This window comes from Passer domesticus, chromosome 9 (assembly GCF_036417665.1).
Source record: "Passer domesticus isolate bPasDom1 chromosome 9, bPasDom1.hap1, whole genome shotgun sequence".
In the NCBI taxonomy this organism is placed as follows: Eukaryota; Metazoa; Chordata; class Aves; order Passeriformes; family Passeridae; genus Passer; species Passer domesticus.
Window position 1 is genome coordinate 34,146,957 of NC_087482.1, and position 26,432 is coordinate 34,173,388.

Consider the following 26,432-nt stretch of genomic DNA (forward strand, 5'->3'; position numbering starts at 1 on the left):
TACAATAAATGCAACAAAATATTTAAGAGACTCACAGTTGAACTATCTGTAATGCACGTGATATCAGCATGTGATATATAGATACAAGTCATCAAGATCAAACTATGAAGCTTTTAGACTTACAAAGACATTTTTGCTTATAAGACTTTCACCTGCATTACTAGCAGATTGTACACCACAGGGGCCCAAATAAATAGTGATTTCACCTCTATTTCCTCACATTTCCATCTGCACAGTAATTCCTATTAAGTTGCATAAATAACTCTAAGAGCAACTATCAGCCCCCAGGGCTTAGAAAACTCCTTTCTCCTCATATTTAACAAAGTGCTCTTCATTCATATACAGCTTTAACATATTTTTGTAGATCTCAAAAATAATTTCCAGAGTCTTGTCAATATTTACTAGTTTCCCTTTTTTATACATATAACTCGTTAGAACTTTTCTTTGAGGCCACAGATCCCCAGAGTACCAAACGTATTTTGTGTTACTCCATGACAGTGAAGCTACCAAATCAAGCCCTGAAATGCTTTCAAGTTTCAAAGTTTATTCATATCATAAACACCAGACTGGCTTTCCCTTTGTTCTGAATGAAAGTGAAATAAATATGAACAAGGCAATTGTATGCACAAAGGCCAGTTTACAAGTACAAGAGCAGCTAGATTTAACAACAAACAGTTTCAGGATATTTAACACTGAAAAATTTATTTCTGAAAAAAGCAGAAGAGTTTTTGAAGGAAATTTATAAATAGACACTGAAGTCAACAAATACTGACCTCTACCGTGTGACTTGTGTGATCCTGACCTTTACTGCACAGTGAGGTCAGAAAGCTACTAAGACAGTGTTTATTAACAGTATTTGTCATATGTAAATGATTTACATAATTCTCCAAGATAAAACTAAGTTTTAGTTCCTGAGCAGATTTTATACTACAAACTTGGCTGAAGAAGTTTCTTTACAACATAGAGCATTTGAAGCCAGTGCCAAATTTTCCACCTTACATTTGTAACACTTTTCATTGGTCTTTGGGATACTTCAGCAATACACTGAAAAGGTGTTTCTACTCTGAAAGGAGACACACCTGTCAACATATGTGGGGTTTATGCAAGAGGATTACTTCCTATTAAGTAAGCAACCCCCCCATACTTTCACTAAAGGGACATTTAACACGAAATGCAAAAGCAAAATGTTTTCAGTTAGTTATTATTCACAGCTGGGTTCCCGTGGGAACATTTTCTGCATCACTGTTGCCATAGTAATTACTATAGAAACCCTGAATGCAATGGACTCAGACCTGCTCAAACTGTGGTACCATTAAAGCTCCATTCAAAATATCCACTTAGGACAAAACATGCTCACTTATACCTACTTTTTTCAGCAACAAGTTCGGTTTTCTACTCTCTTCAATATGAATACATTAATTACATTAATTTCAGTCCACGACCATTTTATGAGAGCATACAGGAAAACCTTGTTAAAATAATTTTCTTACCAGAATCCTATATTTTAAATAACATTACACCAGTGACGGCTCTTAAATTCTTGATATGTTTTGTCCCAGGTCAAAGAACATTCCTTAAAAAGTGCATTTTTACAGTAGGAGATATCTGGAGTTAGGTTTTTTTCCAAGATGCATATATAAGTATATATTAAAAAAAAATTATTTCTATGGATACATACACTCCTATGTTTTTTCCTTTCCTTCTTGATTACAATCCCTGCAAAACCAGGCATTAACACATGAAGTGAGGCACAAAATGGGATTTTGTTGTAAAGCAGAACAGTGATGAGCCACCAATGGAGGAAATTAGTAGCGGTTGCACATCTGCACACACAGTTTTGTTCTTTATTTCCATCATCTTTTGGGGTTTTTTTCCAGACACACTCTGCTGTTATGTTTCCTCTGAAACTTTTAATGCCATGCCTTTAAAATAGAGCACATTTATCTTGGTTCTTATTTAGCTAATGTATTTGGGTTTCAACGAGGTACATTAGAGACACGCACTGAAATATTTCATTATGAAAACTGAAAAGGTCCCAGTCACAAACACAAAAGAACAGGCTTTTTCAGTCTCCATGCAGAAAGCACTGGAACACAAGGACAATATCGCCAGTCATTACAGCAGCTGAAGTAAGAGTCAAACCACAGGGGAAGAAATCAAACAGATGTTGATTTGATCAACAATGACGCAAAAGTATTTAACGCTTCCTTTATGGTCATGGATACCAGAACTACTGTTGGTAGCCTAAGAGAGTGATCCTACTCCTTTTCAATAGGTCAAGTATGTTTCTGGAGCCAAGCTGTTGGATTTTTTCCAATCACTTACATTATATCTCTTGATTAATAAAACACTATCTGTGCTTTCAGGAAGGCATTTTTCATTTCCAAATGCATCAAAAACAATGTTTTATGAACAACTGATGTGAAAAGAGTTCACTTCAGCTGATATTCTCCCCACCTCCCACTGAAGTGGGGGTCACACATCAAGGATTTCAGGCTGCTGCAGGATGCATTGAGAATGTTATCCTAGAGCCCTCCAGGCAGATCCCCCAACCCTGACAACCTCAAACCCAGAAAGAAGAGACACGAGTCAATCACTCAGGAGAAGTGGCACAGTAAGAAGGACAAGTTTGCAATTCTGATGTTACACTAAGGGCTCTTTGTTCAGGGTAAAGATTGAAGATAAAAGCTGCTTTCTTACTGCCAAGAGACCGAGGTGGCACCAGAATGAGGTGAAGCAGCACTCCCACAGCACAGGGTGAGACGTGACCTCATGGTCACAGCCAGAGCTGAAGATCAGAGGTTTGGCACTGAGCACGCACGGTGACAGCAGAACCCCACATCCTGCTGCAGGCACACTGTGCTGGGGCAGCTGAGGAATGTCCTTCCAGCAGCAGCAGCCCCAGGTTGTGTCCCACACCTCAGCATGACCACCTCCATGACCCCTGCCATGACAGGGCAGCACTTGTGCTGCTGCTCTGCACCGAGGACGCGAATGGCCACGCTCTGTGGGGGCCGCCCTCACCAGCACCTCTCACCTCAGCCACACACTTCTGCTAAAACTGCAGCTCATTTGCTCTGGCATTTTTTTGTATCTTCTAAAAAATAAAACTAGGCAATGAGTTCAAAAGTTGCTGGCAAGACTAAGAGCACAGTGACGTGTCATTTCCTGAGGAAAGCAGGCTCTCTTCAAACCACACACATGCACCTTTCTGCTGAGGTACCTCAAAAAGCAAAGAAAATGGTTTCAGAACTCTAAGCTGCTATGTTCCTTGGTGTTCTACTGAGAAAGATAAAGGTTTGGGGAGGTACTTGGTTGGAACTTAAAATCAAAATGTGTCATAACTTTTATTCTTCAAGTAAATCTATGGAATGGGGGGGGAAAAAGCTTGTTCTTTAAATTAGCATAATGAATCAACCACCCTACTTGGGGAGAAATGAAATTATTTTTAGTCCAAGTTTGTAAAATTGGGTGGCTCTTCTCAAGAGAGAAATATTAAAAATTACTAGCAAGTGAAAAATATAAAATATTAAATCTTACCCACAAAGACAAACATTAACATTGTGTCTGATATGTAAACAAAGAGCTTTAAGATTATCACTAAACTGAACTGCACTGTCAAAAAAGATGCAGAAAAGAAGCATCACAGTATTTTCATGTAACCTTTAAATGGAAACCAGATCAAAGCAGTTACATCTTTGCTTTAGTGGAATATAAACAGAGTTGCAGTGCACTTGTAATGGAGTTCTACCGCGAGCAAAAGCCTCAGTTAACAAAAAAAAATTGCCCTATAGAGCATTTGAGATGTAACTGATTGCTAAAAGGCTATTAAGGCATTAAATTACCACAGCAGACATTTATTGTAAGCATGCTCTGGTATCAGGAGTGTCAATCTTTGCACACCAATTACAAAGCCTAATAGACAATTAACACATAATAAAAAGTGGGTGTAACTACATTTTTACAACAGCTTCACACAAAAACCTCTCTTCTTACAGAAATCTCAAAACATGTACAATGTACTGTGTAAAGAACCCGAAATTTTAGATATTTCACTTTCAAATAAATACAGGCACTCGAATAACTTAGCTTGTTTTCCTACACAACTCAGCACAGTAAACAAAAGAAATTCACGTACTTTGTTAAAATTTCCTCTTGACTAAGTCTGTAACAAAGCAAGACAGCCAGCATCCATACTGATCCCAAATCTTGCTCTGCAGCACCACGGTGTTGTTCACCTGAGCAATTTCTAAACTACTGGGTTACGCTGAGAAAGCAGCTCAGCGGTCTCAGGGGAAACACAGCTTTTGCTTCACAAGGCTACGAACTGCCCTCATCTATTCACCTAGCCGATGCAAAGTCCTAAATCAACGGTGGCCTCATGATGGATTAGACAGTTTTGGAGGCTACCAATATCTTGGCAAGAGAGACACAGATTTCTGACTGGACAAAAAATAGTATTTCAATCATCAATTAAAACAGTTTGACTTGAAATTGGCAAGGAAATACTACTCAGGGACTTTGAGGGGATTTAACACAAGACCATTTCCTATAAATAAGGACACAAGAGATTCAGAACCCAAACCAAGTTTTTGCCAGCTATCAAGTCTTTGGTCAATCTTCCTACCTGCCTTTAGTGACAATTATGGGTTTCTGTAGGTAGCAGTCAGCTGCTGAAAGGCCTGAGGCAGGAGCATGGTAAGAGAAAATCATGATCCCATCCTACCTTTATGAGAAAAACAAACAGCTGAACATTCACGGCCCGTGTTCCTCAGGGAGACAGGGACAGCTGCTTCAGTTACATGAAATTACCCATTAGCAGAGGAACATAAGAAATCACTATTTTGTTTATGACTACAAAATTAGTATATACCATTTTTCCAAACTAAGTGTACTGAGTCAGGGGACATTTCACAGTTGTCTTCTTGCAAAACAAACCTGCTGAACCTGATGGGAGAAAGCCCTGCAAAGCACACCTACAGACCTGAAGGACACCGCTGGTCAGAAAAGTCCAGCCCTACCCATACAGCACACACACACAACCTTCAGAGAGGAAATGCAGAAATGGCTCTGGTGCTAAAGAATTGACCTTTTCAACACCTTGATACACTAAAACACCACCACGAAAACAAGTATTGTAATACCAAGTCCTTCAAAACAACAGACAAACACCAGCAGGTGGGAGAAGTTTGGCTACAGCTTAAATGGCATTCAAACATGACACATTTACTAAAGGAAAAGCCCGAGGTGGGCTGGTCCCTCAGCAGGGCACAGCATGGGCAGCAGCAACTCGCTATGCCCAGCGCTGCTCTCCTGCCCCAGCACACAGAGAATGAAAAGACCACATTCCAGCAGAGTGAATGTAAGAGCTGGAGGAGTTGATTCCCATTTTGTTATTTCAGGAATAATAAACCAGCAGATTATTAAATAAATTTCAATGGTTAATGATAAACTAATTTAACGGTCTAAATCCTATTTATTCTCTCCGCTTTCTTCTTCATTTGTATGGAGATCGATGGGTATTTCCCACCATTTTCTGTTTTGTTATGCAGTGCCCCCATGTCAATACAGCACAGAGGAAGAAGATGAAAGAGCTCTTTGGGTCAGTTGCTAACTTAGATAAAGGAGGATATCCAGGGGAAGGAAAAAATCTCCAAACTTATGAAATCTGATGGATGGCTCAGAGAAGGTGCTATATACCAGGGTAGATGCAATAAAAGCATATCATGACCTTCCCTGTCTGCACTTTGCTACAAATCCCTTACTGATCTGTAGCTGACTTAGCGTGATTCCCTCCCTGCACTGAGTTAGGGAACAGCAGATCTGAGAGGGAGGGAAACGTGCTTAAGCATGCCCAGGTACAACCTGCCAGATCTAGCTCTGTGCAGTAATAAATAATGATTATAAAGTGTCAGATGTGAATGTATCTAAAGAAATTGCAAAGAGACAAGAGGTTTTTTTTTTAATTGAGTGCAACTTGACTCCTTTTTTAAAATCTATCTAGTCACCTGCAACTTGCACTTAATCTGTGGAATATAAACACATTATATAGCTTTCAAAATAGAGTCACATTTATCTTACTGTTCTGTAAAGAGTGAGGCTGGAGAGACTCAAGAGAGAAAAACTGAGAGTTCCTCTTTTTTGGTGCAATTTGCAGCAATTAGCAAGCCTTTGAAACACAATCTTCTCTACACTCGGAAGCATAGTAGTAATTGAATTCACTGTTTTAAAAACAACTATAGAATCCATTTTTTAAAATGAAGACATTACTAACCGGACAGCTCATAAAACACAGTCAGCTCGTGGCCCTCACCACTGAGTACAAAGCCTGACAGAAGATGACAACAAACCACCTCTATTCCTACCAACACTTTTGGTTGATTTTTAATTTATGCTTCTGAAAATAATTAAGTTCAAAGTCAGGAAAGAAAAACATGAGTTCTTCATACTAACACAAGAGGATAGTCTGAAATATTGGCAGGTAGTTTTTTGTCATATATTTTTAGTGAGTTTCTGTTCATAATGACCTTAATATTCCTATTCTTACAGGTTTTCTCTTTCCACATCAAAAGAAACGAGACTGCTGAGGAATTTCCTTGTATAGTTTTAAGGCAATGGAATGACAACCTAATACAGAAAAGCTGTCTTTTGTGTGACGCAGATTTGCAGGTGACTAAATGTATTCAGCTTGAAAGAGATATATTCAAATCATTGTCTCTTACAACACTTAGCTTTTTCAGGGCCCCATAGGAAAACGCAGTCAATTTAATCAGTTCACATACCCTCCAGCCTTCCTTCCCCCACGAAGGAAAGATCAAATTACCAATCACCCATTGTTTCTGATCTTCTGTTTCCAAATACTGCAATGTGTAAATATTCCTAAAGAAATACCGTTTGTGGTCCTTAAAAACTTTACCACCAGCTCCCTCTACAGCCAGAGAATAACTAAATATATGTAAGAAGTACTTTTTTTGGGAGTGGGAGGGAGGCAAGGAGAAGTGTCTTCTTATCAGTATTAGAGTATTAACTAGAAACTCAGCCGTAATAGATTCTGAAGAAGTGTATAAAACAAAACACACTGTTTAGAAGAACAGATTCTGGAGTCTTAGTGAAAAGGAATCATGACCAAGGACAAGAATCTTTAGAAAGAGAAGTAGGGTAAGCATACAGGAAACAGATGGTTACCAGTGGTAGATCACTGGGTTTTGGGGGTATTTACATTAAAAAAGTCATACTTCATATGGACACATTCACCCACACAGAGAATCAAGATGTTTTAAAGAGATTAGCAGAAACTCAGACTCACTGTACCCTGCTCTGCACAAGAAGGGATGCAGGTGGTCAGGGCAGCTGAGCTGGCCACAGGGACATTGCAGAGCCAGGAGCCATGGCCAGCGATGGGCATCGGTCAGTGACTGGTGGGCAGCCTCCTTCTCTGTCCCTTCAACTGCAGTTACTGCTATTGCTGGGAAAAGCAAAATTGTATCAAATAGCCTTTAAGCCTTGTGAATTCCTTTAGTGCTAACTAAAGCAGGACAGTGCTGTAGAAATGTGTGCAAGTGGTTCCTGCAGCTTTAAAGACCGTGGGCCTGAGCAACGCTGATAAGAAGCTGCACCTCGGCCAGACCATGCTGGGGTGCACTCAAAGAAAAGGTACTTTAGTGGCCTGTGACCAAAGTAGGATGATTTGAGGAATGGAATGTTCCCCAAATGACCACCAGAGACCCTCTAAAGATGCCTACTCTAAGTTCCAAAAAGTGATTTGAATATGCAAAAGAATTTGTGTGAATGTTCAGCATGTATGTATGAGTCTTGGGAAATGTAATGAATATGTATGAGCTACACAGATTTAAACTAGTGTGTTAGGCAGAAATATCCCCCTCACCTAAAATCTGACCTAAAATAAAAGTGATGCCTCTTCCTAATACTGAAATTACACTGCTGTTTCTGACTTTTTCTGACACTATCATTGTCATCAGTTGGGGGTTAAGCCATGAGAACTATGAAGGAGGGAAGGCAGTAATTTCCTTTACTTGGCTTATTAACATGTTTCATATTTTTCAACAAGAAATTTTTACTATTTCTGCAATTTTTTGTGGGTTTTTTTCAGAAGATAATAGAGAAGGAAAAGAAAATGCATCAAGATGCTGCATATCTGAATGAGAAAATGAGGCTCTATAGCATGAATAAGAACTAAGACAGATGACAAATTTCATCCTTGTTCTAAACTACACAAACTCATTTACTTTATATTTGCAAGATAGCACTGAAAGAGATGTTTTCATCCTCTATAATCATAATTTCAATTTACAAATGACCAAAACCTGAGTTAGGGATGGTGAGGTCTCCTTCCATAGTGTATTAGTTACTAACATTGGTGATCCAAGCCCAATCACCTGTGTTATTTATCACCCTGTTAGCATGCACTCTGATTCATGGAGGGGGGGTGGGGAGGCGAAAATGAAAGTAAGTTTAAAAAATTTCACATACCAAAATGTGAAAGCCTGGTTCCTTATTTGAAGCTATGTAGAATCAGCTTCTCAGTACCAGTGATTCCTCTTCCAGCCATGTGAGCTACTCACACAGTCCAAAGTGACATTTTCTATTGAACTTATTTTTTAGATTTCACCAGGATAGCCCATAAGGAAGAATACAACAAGACACTTTTAAAAAGCAGATGGACTGGTAGATTTTTACATTCCTTTCCTACATCAAAGTAAGTAAAAGTTACAGTTTTCAAACATTGTGCAGCTCTTTAATAAAGAAATATATTTCACTCTCTCTATACACTCCCTATACAGAATTTATTTGTCAGAGTACAAAAGCCTTATCATCACTCCATGCACTAACACACATTCATAAACAAAATACCATTGAGGGTAGCCTAAAGATGTCATTACCTTTTACTTGGATAAAAATTTCTTGACATTCAACTGGAACCAATCAGCTATTTCAGAAATGTTTATTGTAACTCGCTCCCTCAACTAACAGCAATAATAGACATGTAACACTAAAAAAGCAGGTAGGACCCAATAGAGTCATAAAACATTTGCTGAATACTTAAGAGACACACTATCAACAAAAATTATTTGCAGTATGACCTAGAGACAATGTAATCACATGTACAAAACACAGATTACAGCTTTATCCAGGAATCTAGTGAGTGATGATCTCCCACAAAAAAAAAAAAAAACTGCAAAAAACCACCAAGCAGTAGCCTTAGCTTAGAAAGGTGTTTTTTAAACAAGCAGCTAGTACCTCACCTCTGCTGCTATGTCCTTATGTGATCCCAGACAAAAAGCCAATGGTGGGGTGGGAGGGGGGAAGGAGAACAGCCGGAGAGGGAGTGGGCACAGCCCCTCATCCGAACCAAGGCTGCCACCTCGTGGGCTTGGGCCGGAGCCGCCCCAGCGCTTTTCTTTCTCAAGGCAAAATCAAGAGGTTTTTGATCCCATCCCGGATGAGGAAATGCAATCCATACTTAGTTTTGCAAGACACGATGACTGAACATATGTTTAAACTTGTATTTGCCTCTGGGGCATATTTTCTTCAGCTACAAAGCCCATTTCATGTACGCATGAGGCAAAGTCAGCAGTTGGTGAGTGCACTTACTTTAACCATTTCAGCACATTCTCATTTCTCACTGTTTGTGGGTGTGCTGCAGAGCCTCATGAGTCACCCTCTCCATGTCCTACGTCACTCCTGGATCTTCATCCACTTCCTTTAAGGGACTGGTCTAAGGCTGCAAGTCCCAATGCAAGTGATTCCCTTGTAACAATTTTCAATTCTACTACTCCTTTTATGGGCAGAGAAGTACTTTAAATAAACTAGGAAAGTTAGGTAAGATAGAAGTGATTTTATATACATATACAGTAATTATTTATCTGCTTTATTAAAAGTGGTTGGTGATGACTGTTATGTTGTGCTAACTATGCTGAACATATTTTGGCTTTCCAAGAAATGCATTTTCTCTCTTTGTAATAAGACATACTAGAAAGCAAATAATTCAAGACCTCTTGCAGATAAGATTAATTTTATCCAGCTATCTGGAATGTTAATCTGTAATTTATGGGGCTTCCTTTTTGCGCACACTGTAACCTTGTATTCCCTGAACACGCATGTGCCTTTTGTAATCAAACATCTGCAGTTAAATTGCATTTGACTAGAGCCAGTTTAATTCAGTTCTTCAGCATGACTCATTTGTACTGATTAAACAAGGATATAGGAGAAAGAGGAAAAGTTGTGAAACTTGTTTCTCTTCTTACTGTAATTCCAGACACATAATTCTTCCTTCATCAACTGGCAGCTGGCAAAAGCTGCAACAGAGCCATGATGATTTATTGTCACGAAACCTGACTTCCCACACAGGCTACAAGTCAGCTTGTGCACTTGTCTGAGGTACAGAACGCAGCAATTCAGCTGCTCCCTTCTGATCCTGAGGAAGAAGGGCTGTGTGATTAAAACCACAGGCATTAAGGTAAGGTCTATGTGGTATCTGCATTGTTCCTTATTAAGTGAAGATGTGGATTTGCAGCTGCTCACATTGCTTTCCTTCTTGCTTTCACCCAGTTATGGGATGTCAGCTCAAGTATTGTTTTCATCTCAGCTGACTCTTATTTCTTTTTTGTTATTGAACAGATGAACTTATTTTAAAAAAACAAAACCAACAAAACAAACAAAAAAAACCCCCACTTCAAATACAGTCTGTACAATACGCCAGAATAATTACTTTTTCTATACCAGTTTCCAGACATCTGCACACTAAGATATGACAATAAGCTGATCTTTTTCAATGTGTGCAATGATGGAGCTGGGTTTAAAGTTAATTTTTGCATTATCTAAATTCAGTATCTAAGCATGTCATCTTTCCCACTCTATGGACTGGAGTTTCAATAGCTTCCCTTCCCCACAAAGTCACCAGTCTTGGATTAGAAAAGAAAGCTGAAACAAAAACAGTCTGTTTCAGCATAAAACAAAAACAAACAGACGTTACAAAGTTTCTGTCCTCAAACTCCATTTAACCCAAGTCATAAGTACAGAGTCAGAATGCACTAGAGTCCACATATAACAGTGCTTGCTTGGTTAGTTCTAAGATTTATAGATTTATTGAATCAAAACATGGACAGTTTTCAGAAATTTTGTCTAAAAATTATTAAAACCCTGTTATAGAAATAGTAGAACATTGCATACTTCATAAGGAACATGGCAGAGTATTTGGAGACAGAAATAGAAAGCCAAGGCACCATTGCTGTCCTGAGACATCCAGAATTCAAATTTCCATTATTAGTTTTAAAAGGATTAAATACTTCCTGACTTAATCCTAAGTAACATGATGGAGTGACTAGCAAGATTTCATCCAGCCTATATGAAGCGTGTTATAAAATCCACACACAATAACAACACCTGGAAAATTTCCAATTCTCCCACACATTTGTTTTGAAAAAACAATGTGCCAGGCAGCTACTTTCACAGAAAGCCTGGATGAATTGACACAGTTCCCACTTGCTCCCTAATCTTTAGTTCCTTTCTTACAATTTTCAACATTAAGACACTGAGAATCTGCCAAATCAGGAGCAATTTCAAGGCTCTCAAGCCTTGACTGTTCAACACCCTTGCACACCAGCTCAGACAGCTGATATTGTTGATGTTATGACCATCCACCGAGTTCCTTCACCCTCCTGCTCATCAAGAGCAGCTTAATTTGGTTTGCACATGAACTGTGCCACAATACCCTGCAGTTATCAGACATTCACAGCAGTCACACTTCTGCTACTACCAGCATTCTTCTGCTGCTGTAATCTTGTTTATGTATGTTGGGAGGGAAAAAAGCAACAGAACCAAGCGAAGCATTGCAAGTTTGAGAATTCAATTCTTTTTTCAGCTGGTAGATGCACCAAACTATGCAGATGCAAAACACTGATAAACCAGAATGGCAGACTTGGTAAATGGCTGTACAAGGTAACTGGGGTTCAGTCAATTATTTTGTCTCCCCTCTGTTTCTAGGGGGCCTTATGTAACATCAAAGCCTTTTACAAGCATCCTAAATGATGTTTAAATGCTAGATAAGGTCTTGGTCAGGGCTTTTCTCTGTGGATGCTTTTGACTTAATTGAATATATTACCCTGTCACTGCATATGTTTAACAATAGACATTTCTAATCTTCCTGTGACTAACACGAGTCCGTACCAATAGTCACATTTTCATGAAAATAAACCCAGAACCATCAGAATGTAAATAAGTTCCAAGAATCAGACAATGAATAAACAGCAATAAAAGAACAATGCAGTCAGGCAGTGCACCATTGCACTTTATTAGGCTGAGAAAAATAATGTTCATTCAACTGTAGTATTCACAGAAGCCCAGACTGAAAAATAGTATTTCAGAAACCTAACCAGACATGCACCACACTGCTATTGATAAAGTCCTCCATGGGCCTCCTTATCTTCAGGTTAAAACAACCTCAAATCCCTCAGCTGCTCCTCAGCAGACTTGTGCTCCAGCCCTTCCCCAGCTCCCCTGCCCTTCTCTGGACACACTCCAGCACCCCAATGTCTTTGTGTAGGGAGGGGCCCAAAACTGAACCCAGCATTGGAGCTGTGGCCTCAACAGTGCCCAGCACAGGGGACAATCCCTGCCCTGGTCCTGCTGGCCACACTACTGCTGACACAGCCAGGGTGCCACTGGCCTTCTTGGCCACCTGGGCTCACATCCAGCTGCTGTCAAGCAGCACCCCCAGATCTTTTCCTGCCAGGCAGCTTTCCAGCCACTCTGCCCCCAGCCTGGAGATGCAGGGGGTTGCTGTGACCCAAAGGCAGGATCCATCTTTACCTTGTTGAACCTCACACCACTGGCCTTGGCCCATGGATCCAGCCTGTCCAGATCCCTCTGCAGAGCCCTGCTACCCTCCAGCAGATCAACACTCCCACCCAGCTTGGGGTGCAACCTGCAAATTTACTGAGGGTGCCCTCCATCCCTCCATCCCCTCATGCAGATCATTGATAAAGTTATTAACCAGAACTGTCCCCAGATCAATACCACAAGCAGAATATAAAAACCAGCAAAAGACATCAAATGAATAAAGTGTGTCAATTTCCCACCCCTCAGTAGATTTCTGAGTCCAGAGGGAAGCCCACAGTTCTTCCTCATCCTGCCTTTTTATCCAAAGATTTTGTTGAGAATATGCCAGAAGAAATGTTTAACAAAAACTACTTTCAGATACTATGATGTTGTTAGTTTAATATTACATTAAAACAAAAGCAAAAAAAAAAAAAAGATTATTTGATTTCCTGACAGCATACAACAGCAAACACAACATTCATTTGCTAATGTTTCTTTAATTCTTTAGCTTTTCAAGAGTATTTCTCAGATAACAAAAAAACCATAAGGTAGGTTTTTGTCCATATGAGTGTCATGCTTCCTGTCATGAATTTAAAAGTTGTTTGTCACATGGTAAATACATGATGTAAAAAACCCCTAGAAAACAACAGCAAGTAAAAACCAGCAGGCTCTCAAGAAAAGGCTCATTAACCCACATGGAATAGTCTCAAAGCCTTTTCAACACCCTGTTCCCTTCATGAAAACAAACCAGGTGCTGGAAATTGCATGGTCTGTGGCAATTTTCATCAAAAAAATTGTTATGAAGTGTAAGCATTTGTCCACATCTACCCTTTAATATTGCAATTGCTTTTTTCCTCCAGCGCAGAGTAAATTTTTTACTATACACAAATTAGAAACTACTTTCTAAAGTAGTTTTTTTTACTATACACAAAGTAGAAACTATGAAGTAGTAATGTCTCCCTGGGCAGGAATCTTGGGAGCCTCAGAGCACTGAAGGTCCTGGTACCAGCATGGCCCAGCATCCCAGCAGCACTGGGAGATTAAAACATTTGCCATATGTGAAAGATCCCCTGAGCACAACTGCTGCACTGCTGAAATGAACAGGAGTTTTTCCACAGCCCATCCCCCATGACACCCTGTACCATGTCATCTGCTAAAACCTCAAAAGCAAAATAAAAAATTTCCCTTTTTCCTTCTCTGTTGTTAAATAATGCAGACTTAATGCATCAGTTAAAACAAATAATTATTTTACTTAATTTTCAAACTACATCTCCCAATACTGCTGCCTACTAACCTCTTAGAAAATGAGAAGTAATGCTTACCAAATTTTTTCTTGTTCCATTCCTCCTCTGGCACACTGGTTTATTACAGCAGGGCTACTCATGGTAAGGGCTGAGCTTTCAGAATTCATTTTTTTTCTACAAAAGAACAACATCAAAAAACAAGATAAAATGCTATTTAAGTAAAGATTGTGGTTATTAACTAAGTAGAAAATGGAAACTTTAAGACAAGAACTTTTAAAAACCAAATACAGTATGTTTTAATCATTTAAGTAAATGTCCTACATCAATGTGATTAATTGGATGAATACACTGAGAAGGATTTGGCAGTTTTATGGACTTGCTAGTTATGCCAAATCCAACACTGATTGTCTTCTGTTTACTTTTTTGAACACATGCCAAGAGAGTTGATGTCAGCAAGCCTGTAACCAGGGCTGTGCATCATGGCAGCTCTGTTAATTCAGAGCAGCAGCCACAGCCAGCACTGCTGTGATCCACACACACAACATGGGGGAGAAAACTTCCATTTCTAACACGTAGAGATTTACAGAAGCTTTTCAGTATATTTAGTAACTTAAGATCATGCTTTGCAGAAAATAACCATTCATGGCTGAAGTCCCTCTCTAAAACAGCTCAGACAGCTGCTATTCCAACAGCAATTCCCAAGTTACAGCACCTACAAAAGGTCTATGTGGTCAAATAAGTTCCCAGTAAATGATTTGCCTGGCAAGAACAAATGAAGACTCTACTTAATACAAGTTAATTCCACCATGAAACAGTAATCATTTTTTAGTAACAGGATCCACAACATTAACCTGAAACTTCTGAGTCCTACAGCTTCCCTACCCACTCCCACTTTCTTTTAAGGGGGGAGGATATTTTTAGCTATCAGTCATCTTATTCAATTGATTTGACATCTAGTTTGTATTATGATCAGTACAAGACCTAACTGATTAACAGAAATCAGGCTCAACTGTATATGAATTAAAACCTACTAGTATATAACCAGAAAATAAGCTGTGCTTGTCAAGATAATAATCCCTTACTTTTTTCAAGTAAGTACAAAGAATCATTAAAAAGCTGGTTTAACCTGTGTGAGACCTGGGTCAAAATCTGACTTGACAGATTTCAGGGAGAGCATGAAAAGCTGAGTACAGGGCACACGTCCCATCACTGGCAGGTAGAGAAGGCCAACCTGCACAAACTAAATGCTCTGAAGAGAATGCCCATCTTGGTTTCAAAAGTCTCCCCAAGCAGGAGTGGATAAACAGCCCTGTCAAAGCCCCTCTGTGAGGCAGGAACAGAGACTCAGCCATCTAACCTCTTTTTGGATCAGTACTTGACCTCACATTTATTCCTGATTCTCAAGTGGATCATCAGAAGAAATTAAAAGTAAGAGAAAATAAACAAAAATGCCACAAATTAAAAAAAAAAATCACCAACACAAAAACCCCACCAAACAAATCCACATAAAAAACCTTTTATTTCTAGAAGTGCCTCAGCAGCAACACGTGTTGAAAACTAAATTATTACCTGCCTCTCTAGTCTATAATAGCACAGGAAGAAAAGACTTTTCCTTAAATACATGTTAAAGCAATATTGCAAGAGTCCATACTTAACATCTACTGCAGAGTTCCCCTTTTTGAGGCAGCAATTTCCTAACCTCCGAAAAGCCCAGATCCTTCAATGATCACAAAAGTTATGGCAATAAGAGTTTTACCTCTTCTTGCAGTCACCTGTACCAGTAAGATGAAAGGTCCAGGGCAAGATTAGGAGGAGTCCATTAACTCTCAAAGTTTGAAGGTCAAAGATTCAGATTACAAAACCACAAGGTTGTCATTCCAGCAAAAAAGGTACAACTTCCACACTCAAACTACAGCAAAAGCAGAGGCCAGAAGTGATAAAAGCTACTGTTTAAAAGATATTCTTTTCTATGAAGAAATGGTGATAAAGGTTGACAGAGCATAAATTAGTTTAATGCCGTATTTCATTTATTTTCTGTTAGATCTATGAGATGCTCTGCAAAAGGAAACCACATAAAGTAATACAGAGAGGAATCATCTTGTCAAACTCCCCAGCTCCCCCACATTCCTAGCCTGATATCTGGGAACAACAGCACACTCTGCACCTTGAGTGACTTTTGTAGCTGCTGTCCACATCAGCTCCTTCCAAATGACACTCCTGGGCTCCTGTCTGGGGAGATGGAGGGCACTGCCAGGGTTTGGAGGCACTGCCAGGGTTTGGAGGCACTGCCAGGGTTTGGAGGCACTGCCAGGGTTTGGAGGCCACCTCAGGACTGCCACCCAGCAGCTCTCCCCAGCCACACCTGGGAGGTGGGACAGCAGGGAGTCAGACAAGCTTCGGGGACACACGTTTGTCACACTGCTCCTCTCAACAGGTCTGCACAGGTCCTTGTTCACTCTGCCAGGAGCAACAGGTAATTAAACAGCTGATCCCCACAATACTGACAAGTTTTATGGCCTTGTCAAAACACCAAAGGTTTTTTATTTTCTAAATGGCAAACAGAAAATTGGTATCTGCCAAAACTTTACAAAGCCAGGGATACCAAGTATTACCACTACTCCTCTTACTTGAAAATCATTTCAGACAAAGATTCTCAGCCTGTAGATTCTCTCCTTACTCACGTGCCATGGAGTTCCCTTAAGACCCTTTCTTGAGAATAAGTATTTTTTTAATTTAGAAAAAAAATTATTTAAATATGTACAAGGGGAATATATTTTTGCAAGCATTAAGAATTTTTTATGGACATATTTCCAGTGAACATATACTGCTTCAGTAGGTCTAAAATTAAACTGATTTTTTATTTTTGTGAAAAGAAAATTGTAAGGCTTATACTCTCTGAAAAATATTGTTCATGTTCAAATGAGCCACACAAAATGAAAGCTAAAACTAGCAAAGGAAAATTTTATATATGTTTAAAAATATATATGCACACAATCAGAATATTGCCATTATCATCAGAAATCAGCCTCCAGTAACAAAAATATCTTAGAAAATGAAATGCAACTCAAGAAGCAAAAGAACAATGTTCAGAAAAAGATACAGAAAGAGGCACCTGTGAACAGTGTATCACCATCCAACTCCTGTTTGGACTTGAAGTTTACAGCACAGGCAAGGCTCATGATGAAACTTGAAGGAGGAAAATAAATCTATCATCATCTTCCCTCTTAATAACTTGAAGCCAGATGCCAAGACAAGTCAATGAATATTAATTTAAGAGACTGCTCAAACACATTCTGTTCCTCAGCCTCTGCACAGTGAACCTTGCCTGCTCCAGATAAGGGACACGCTCTTGGATTAGGTGCTGTCCTGGAGATCCTGCTGTGCTGTAATAGCAGGAAGTGGGCAAAACACAACTGCAGAACAAACACGGCAAAACAATGCCAGAGAGTTTATTTATAGCAACAAGTTTATCACTACTCTCTCTTACTTGAAGAAACATCCTTGCTTGTTTTGATGAGACATCTGAAATTCAGGATACTACGACCAAGTATAGGTTGCTTAACACTAGAGTCCCCAGAGGAAAACATGAACCCTAAAATTCTTTTATCTTATCTCTTTTGTGCTTCATTAAAAGTATTAACCCTGTTTATCTGAAGTCTTATCAGCCCACCTGCCTTAGAATAGATTCTTACTTCGCATAATGGCAGAGAAAAGCCTAGCAGTGGTAAGCCACTAGCTCAAATACTGACAAGTGTGTTATATTTATTTTATTCATTTGTATTTAGTTTTGGGAGTTCTGCAATTGCCCTTAAGGGGACAAAAACAAAGATGGGGAAAAGGCTCTAGTGTAGCATAGCACTGAAGGCCCTGAATACCTGCACAGAACAGCACTGCAGGATCTCTTGAACAGAAAAACATGAGAAGGTTTAAGAGATGTACTGAAGTCACAACACCCCACAGGCTCAAACCTGACACATATCTGTACAAATGGGGTAAGTATTAGCCAATCTCGTTTAAACTAATTGCCTATACAAAGCCCATTTTCTCCTCTACCTTTTTCCCCCTCCTCCCCTTGTGTTACCAAGTGTAGATACACTTTGATCCTCAGGCTAAAAATACTTTTTGCCTTTCCCTCCACACCCTATTTGTATCACTAGACAAGATATTCACAGTAGCCGTAGTTAAAAAATAACATATCATTCAACAGCTGTTCACTACAGTTAAAAATAATTAATATCTTCTGATGAAACATGTTCCCACAGTTCCTCAGCCTCACTAAAATGCTTTGCATTGTTGAAATAGTATCTTCTTATACTTGATAGGGAAACCGTGAGGAAAAAAAATATTTTCTGAACTCTAAGAACCCTCAATGAAGAAACTATTATTCGTTTTAATGAAAAAGAAGGCAGTAGCAGCACTATGTAATGGGCAAAAATGTGCATCTACCACAAGGAAAAAGATGTGTTACCCACCATCACTCTCTGAAGCAAATGTCCTTATGCTCCCACAGCCTGAGGAGCAGGTTACCAGTTAGCAGGTTTAGTGTAACCTCTCTGAAGAGGCCATTCCCCTTTCCTCACTACCTGCCTGAAATCTGCTGTTTCTAGTCCATGACCATGTTTACCCTCGCATTGCCTTCTGCAAAGCCACCTTTCCACACCCAAAGTCAGCAAACACAAGTATCTCCCCTCTCAAAGCACTCGGCTCCCAGCCGGCTGCCGCCTTAGGCAAACACTTTGCTAAAGGGCACATTTCAACTTCAAACCAACCTTCACTATTTAACTGCATAACAACAAATTCTGAAAACAATATTTTGTTCAAATTGTTTTCCTAAGACTCTCAGATACGGCAGTTGCAAAACACTTTTATACCACTACAGCAACACTCCAGTGAAACCAGGTGAAAACTCAAGAAGCTCTTGAACATTTCAAAGTAGCAGCCGGTGCTGAGAATTCCATTTGTACGACCACTTCAATCCAAGCCATCCATGCAGCATGCCATGAACTTGGTTCCACACACACCATGGTTATTTCAAGTTTTCACCTCAGTGAACACATGTGGCATATTATTACTGACTCTTGGAGTCTTTAAAAATGCACCTGATGCTCTAAAGAATGATGTTTTGGAGGACCTTTTCAAATGCCTATTTTTAAGAATTTTTATTCCTGTTCTGAAGGCATGCTGTTAAAAATATATGCCTTCTGTCCTCTTCAGAAGCACAGTTAAATTGTACACAGGTACTTTACACAAGCATATATACAAGGATATTTGGAGGCAGCAGTTCAGAGAACCACAGATGCTGCACATTTTGGTGAATCTGTCAGATCTCCTCAAGGTGACAGAGAAGCAGCTTTAAAGTAATGGAATGATCCTGCTTCACAGCAAGCGCTGAGTTTGGCTCCCTCTCCCATAGACACACAGTTGCTATAGACAAGACAGTCCATCCAGCATATAGAAAAGACCATATTTAGTTTTGAGATAGCATAAATGTACTTATTCTCAGCGCAAAGTACATTAAAAGGTAAAAGACAACTATTAAATAAATAAATAGATGAAAGTTCATTCCAGGCTGAATCTAGAGCACTGACATGAAAGAGGGCTCCATGCTGGAGAAATACAACCCAATGAGACAACACTGTCACTAGAACCAGTCCTTTGGCCAACTGAGCCTTAGCTCTTTTCCCTAAAAAATACCAAAAGAAATGGAAGGCAACCAATTCCATTGTAATCCAGCTAACATTACCATCAGTGAAAGCCCCTGGAGAAGGTTCCCAGCATCAAAGAGAGGATGGGATTCCATCTTAGACAGCTTTCAGAACCACGGTGAGAAAGAACAAGGAATAATCAAGAATGCTGGTTTAGTCTGTCTTGCACACCAGCATATTAAATAATACTGTCCATCACTGCCATGAATAGAGGAGCAAGGACTCATCCACACTCTCCAATCTGCAGTTACCAGGAGCTGCCAGTGGCTTCGAGTCAAACTCGAGCAGTGCAGGGCACAGTAGGGAATGTCTGTGAGCTTTGTTGTCACTTTTATGCACAGTAGTTGATTGCCATATCAATTTTTAAAGATTTAGGGCTTCAGTACTCTCGTATCTTAAAACATGTAACCAAACCACTCATCTGATTAGGACAAAATTGAACATTATAAAACACTTTTAAAGACTTAACAAAGCATTTTAAAGAGAAGGTTTGAAATGCAGAAGGATACACACACAAAATGAAATACACTGTTTAAGCAGAATACAGAGAACAGTAAGTACTGTACAATATTTAACACACACAGGTATAATTTTTTTTTTTGTCATTGATGTTGAAATTACACATGCCATCCTAAGACAATTCTGTTTCTCTCAGGACTAAAAGATGCAGATGTTCCTATTTCAAGTCTCTGGCTTCAGCACCAGACAGCAAACAAAACAACCCATCCCTTCCATCAGCATGCAGGCAGATTTCTCCAGCACTGCCCATTGCTCTACCCTTTACCCCCCTCCAAGTTTTTATTTCTTTTCAGCAAAGCAAGCAAACAAAACACATCTATGATAATGCAGGTTTCACTGGAGACTTAATGCCAGCCTTTGGTCAGTTTCCCATGCAAAAGGTTATCTGACTTTTATCATAAACTATGATTTCAAATGCAAATACAACTACTTCTAAGCTAAACATATTGTATTGTGTTTTGCAGTTGACACTGTGCAGGAAAACAATGTTGAGAGGTCCTTTCCAAAGAATATGAGTATTTATGTTCTCAATTTAGTGACTCATACAAGCAGCAATTTGAGATTTATTTAACTCTATCCTCCTCAAACTTCTGTATTTGAAAGCAAGCAGTAAGTTTCTATTCAGAAGTTGTAACAATAAAACACAAAGATTTTTTTTTTATCCAGATTTTTTTTAGAGGAAAACTACTTCCAGAAATATCTTTTTTGTTGTTTCTGTGAAGAATATTAAAAGCGGTATACAAAGCTATGTCAAAAAATACACATTTTCTGAACTAGCACTGAAATTAAACCTTTTTCATGGTAAAGGCAGACTCAGAAAAACAGAAGAAAAATGAGATACAGCATGCATGCCCAGTATAAAGTTAATGCAACCAATTGTCCCTTTCTTCATATTCTTCTCATCCTTTCAGCATATTCCTGCTTCCCTCATAATAAAGAGGTTTATCTTCAACAAAAATATATTAAGAACAAATTAAAACCAAGAGAAATACCACCACATTTTCCCCTTGATCAGAATCATCACTACCAGGAAAAGGCAGCAGGTTAAAATTTTATCTGCTTGGAAGGGTATCATATTTTCTGCCTAAAATTAAAATGATGATGCTTTTAGCCTACTGTCTTAATAATCAGAATTATTTTATTCAAGATTATTGCACAGTTCAATACAATTCAAGTTTTTCAAGTTTACCTTGCATTTATATTCTTGGTTATTTAACAGACTGAAAGGCAGACAAAGAGTTGTATTGCTCTAAAATTAAATCTTTACAGTTTTTCACCTGCAATCGCTAAGCACAGTCAGAATCCAAACCTACACGGGAAAGTTTGCAAGACTGCCCGTCCATACAACAATCAACTCACTTGAGAGAGTTTTTTTCTTGGCTATTAATTACTTATCTATGGAGCATCAAAAAATGTTAATTTTGACAGCACCTACTTCTGTAGACAATGCATTTTAGGGCTCATCCTCACCTATGAACCTCACTGTCCTCAGGGGGATGCCAGGCCTGGGATCAGACCCTCATCGCTGCACATGTCCACACAAACGTGCTGCTGCTGCTGCAATTCCCACCTGCCTTTTTTAACCCCTCCCCAGTAAAGGCCACACATGAGCAGAAGGAGTCAGTCACCCCAAAAATGCATGTTGTCCAAAGAGCTGGCTGTCATCTTCAGGACATAGATGATAGTCCTGACAAAACCTTCTGAAGGAACACTACATGGGCACGCTGTTGTAATTAAAATAAAACCAGTAGGACTCCTGATACAGTACACACACTGTAATGGACATACTCTTCTCCTCATTATTATACTGAAAATCAACTTACAAGAAATGTTAAAATGTTTAAAATAAATTTTAAAAAGCTGCACTTTAACAACTGAAATGTCTGAGGGATGATACCAGCAGAGCAGCTGTTCTTAGTTCTACAGAAACCACACAAGTCCAGATAATTCTTGCCAACTTTCCAAGTTTATGTAAGCTTCAGCAGTGTAAAAGCCAATAAGCTTTTCTGAATGCAAGTTGTACCTCACATCGATTACACCTGCAGAACTATGAGGGCAACTAGAGGACTGTGAGGGTAATTAACTCTACAGAAAAGGAAAAAGTAAGAATAGAATGGGGCACCTTTCTAGTTACATTTCTGATTGCATATATAATGATTTAACACAAGAGGCCAAAACCCCCTCTCATTGCCAAGAACGTAAAGCTTCTACTTCTTGTCCATTTCAAACAATTTTTTGGAGGAATTGCTACGTTTTGCTGCTGGCCATGCCTTCAATGACTGCCCTCAGCAGAGGTAAGACACACGCTACTGCAAAGCCCTCCCGGGCCAGGCAGCAGCCTCCCCTCGAGCAGCAGTGATTAGGAAGAAATCAGTGTACACAGCCGTGTTCAGGTATTAACAGCCTGATCCTTCGGCCGGGAGCGCTCTCAGCTGATCCCGGGCTGTGCCGAGCACCGAGTTAATCATTGCCCACGTTTCGGTACCTGGAGCACACCCTGCACGTCGGAGGGGAGAGCAGCCTGCGTGTGCTGTGCATCCCCCGAGTCACCCCTGGGGCGGAGAGCACCGCAGCCACATCCTGAACAACCACTTGTTTCACAGTAGTTGCTTTATGGCTGTTATAAGAAAAGCAGGAGGTGCGTGTAAATCGCACATTAATGGAGCGTATTTACCAAGTCCTTTAGTTTCCAATTTTTTTAGATACTACACTACAGTAATTTTACACACTCCTAAAGACTTATGCAGGACCTCAGCCATTTGTTAATCCCAGATTTCATATGTCCTGGACAACTGGAATCCACAGCACATCCCCACAAGCTGAGAGGCACACTTTGGTAACAAAGCAAAGACACATAAAGAGGCTGGTTGAGTTAAACAAAACAGTCTCCCACAAACATAGCATTGGTCAATTCCCCTCCATATTTCACAGGAATCAAATGGCAACAAATTATTTCTCCAAATGCAGCTCTCACTGGTACACTGTAGATAAGTTGTCTTCAATAAAATACAGCACCTACAGGAAGAATTCCAAAAGGATTCTAAATGCATTCATTACAGCATTTTGTAGCAGCAGGCAGATGCTCTCACAAAAAAAAAAAAAAAAAAAAAAAAAAAAAAAAAAAAAAAAACCCAGAACAAACAAACCAAAAAAACCCCAAAAAACCAAAAAAAGCAACACACACAAAAACAAAACACAACCAAAAAACCAACACCCCCCCAAAAAAACCCAGAAAATTTCTTTCATCAAAGGAGATGGTTCAAAAACCCAAACCACTGAAACACACAAATAAAACACCAGAATAAACAAAATTTAAGAGGTCAGGTTAATTTTCTTTAACACTTAAAGCAAAATATTTAAGATAGGAAAAAAAACCACTCAGGAGCTTTTAAACAGCGGAAAAAAGCTCCTGAGTCAATATGAAGGTGTTACACATAAACTCCCGAGCAGAAGCGGGTGTCACCCACTTCAATTCACGAGCAGCAAAACAAAACAGTTTTGTTTAAGGCCACGTGGTCTCACTTGCCACTTGCTGGAAGCAACGCCACATAATGCACCTCCAAATTATTGCACATGCGACTCCCACAGCTTGGAATCACGCCAGAACAACTGTCTGCACACAAACAGTCCTGAGAAGAAGCGAGCTATTCAAAACAGAGCGGAGGTCTGCGAGAATGTGCAGGGAATGATGCCGAGTGTCACAGTGTCCTCACGGGTCACGAGGCCTTGTCACACTGCTAGCCCCTACACACCGCTCCGATGGGAAAGTGAATGGCACCTCTGTTCAAAACAATGACATTTTATTTACTGACACTGCCTCAGAAATATTTACTGAGAACAGGTATCATATTACACCTATGAAAAATTTAAATAGAAGGACTCAATCCACTAAATGACAAGCCAGGGATATACCCGTGCATTCCCTTACTTCATCTGCACCAGGGCAGCTCCATTTCATGCACCACCTACATTCTGCAAGCACTATTCTTCTGCAATAAATGCCTAGCTCCATTCATTTCCAAATCCCATGGGTTCTCCTATTCTGAACTCAAATTCTGTACAGATACAACATCCATCTCACAGCTTGTTGCACTCAGCAGACCTCCGTACATGCTGCAGAATTAAGTATACAACCAAAGCAATGCTATAGCAAGGTCTGAGGATGAGGGAATTTCCTCTGCCCTTTAGCTGTGAAAACGTACTAAAGGATAACACTTAACTAGAGGTTGCATTAGTAAATGTAGGCATACACGGAAAAAGTACACAAGAACGTTTATACAGTCCTAAGAACTATATAAAAACTTAATTTAAAAAATTAAATTCGTGGAAAAAAATTACCAGAGTTTGATTTCTTGCATGAACGTAAATGGCTCCGGAGTAAATCCCAGCTCCTGGCCGCTGCCAGCACCGAGATGAGCAGCAGCGCACTGACCGTGCAGGCAGCACGGACCGCACCGCGCTCACCTGCGGACCGCAGAGCGCGGCTGCGGCTCCGGCCCCCGCGCTGCCTCCCACCGCAGCCCGCTGCGCACTCCCCAAGTGTAACTCACTGCTCTCCCTGCTTGTTTTTTCCCACTTTCCTTTCGGCCTGAGCCTCCCCCACCTCCTCCCCGGAGGCGGGGGCCGTGCGGGCGGAGGAAGGGCCGAGAGCCGGCTCCGGGCCCCGCCGAGGCGAACAGCAGCGGGGCACAGCCGGCCCGTCACAAGCACCGGGGCTCAGAGCGGGCGGCCGGCTCCGGGCACCGCGGCCCTTCCCTCGAAGCCGACGCTCCTGTAAGATTCGCCACTAAACAAGCGCTGAAAGTTCTTCAAAAGCATAAACTAATAAAGGCACCCGAGAGGGAGCGGGTCGGGCGCCCGCCGGCCCCGGAGCCGCCCCCTCAGGGCCCCTCACGGGGCACGAGCGGAGCCCGCGCGTCCCGCACCGACCCGGGCAGCGCGGAGCTGCGGCCTCCCCTGCACGGGGCATCGCGGAGCGGGGCGAGGAGCTGCAGCAGCACCAGCCCCGCTCCACCCAGCCGGAGCTGGCGGGAGTCCCCTCCGGACCCGCCGCTACCGCTCCGAGCCGATCCCGTAAGGCGCGGCGGGTCCCCCCGGAGCGACCTCCGCTCAGCTCCGCCACTGCCGCCTCCGGCTGCCCCATGAGAGCCGAGCCCGTCCAGCTCCGCTGGGCAGCGCCCACCTGCCCAGCCCCGAGGGACAGCACTCACCTTGCACCGTCCTGCTCCTGCTCCGCTCCGGGCATGCGGCTGGCGGAGCTGCCGGCCCGGCGGGCGGGCACGGGGAGCCGGCGGCAGTGGGCGGGACGCGGTCCCGGGGGCTCGGGGCGCTGTCACGGCAGGCGGAGGCGGGGATGTGCCTCGGTGTGCGCGCCCGCCTCGCCCCTCCACCCGCCCCTCTCCGCCAGCCCCGCCCGCCTCTCCGCCCTCCCCGCCCCGGGCCCTTTCCCGGCTCCAAGCTGCTCCTCGGCTGTCCTGTCCTTCCTTTCCGCTCCGGGTCCCGGCTGCTCGGGCCCACAGCAGCAATCTGCCGGGGCTCCGGGCTGCGCTGCCCGGGGACGCGGAGGAAGCCAAGCCGGGGTTGGGAACGGCTAAGGACGCAGACCCACCGTAGAAAGGCAAAGCACATCGCTATGAGTCTCAAACTATATTAAGAGCCAGCGACCAGGAGTAGGTCCCGTTAGGTTAAAAACTTACAGAAAGTAGCAACAAATGTACAGGTGGTAACAGGCCACGTGTGTTTTGGACAAAATAGTAGTATGGAAATACACTCAAAAGCCCTATTGACCTGGAAAAACCATATGGAAAACCATAGGGGTGTGAAGATGGAGGTAGATGGTGAGCACTTTAGATGAGGGATTCTTTCTAGTCTATGTTTGTACTGTGCCTGGTAAAGATCATGTCATTTTCCTTGACTGAAGTCACGTATAATAATAGTAAATACTAACAATTACATCACTTAAAACAAATGCAAATGACATGTAGGTGGTAGGTCTCTCACAGGAGTAGCATTGCCAACATAAAACAGCCAATGGAAAAACAATAATAAAGGAACTCATCCCATTTTGTAGCCCAGACACCAGAAACACTTCACAGCAGAATAACTAATAATTAACAATGGTTTGGCC

General features: G+C 41.2%; 1 protein-coding gene across 7 annotated transcripts in view; it reads right to left on the reverse strand.

The window, feature by feature from the left end:
• ARHGEF3 (Rho guanine nucleotide exchange factor 3) overlaps positions 1-26,432 on the reverse strand; it is a 110,124-nt gene that overhangs the window by 80,027 nt on the left and 3,665 nt on the right. For 3 of the 7 annotated variants that reach the window (XM_064432596.1, XM_064432594.1, XM_064432599.1), the window contains one exon: positions 14,160-14,255. The exons of 1 other annotated variant lie outside the window; for it this stretch is intronic. In XM_064432596.1, coding sequence (XP_064288666.1) covers positions 14,160-14,255 — 96 coding nt within the window. Of the gene's footprint in view, positions 1-14,159; positions 14,256-17,193; positions 17,347-24,643; positions 24,745-25,515; positions 25,623-26,432 lie in introns of those variants that run through there. 3 more of the 7 variants (XM_064432595.1, XM_064432597.1, XM_064432598.1) reach the window with 3 other exon arrangements.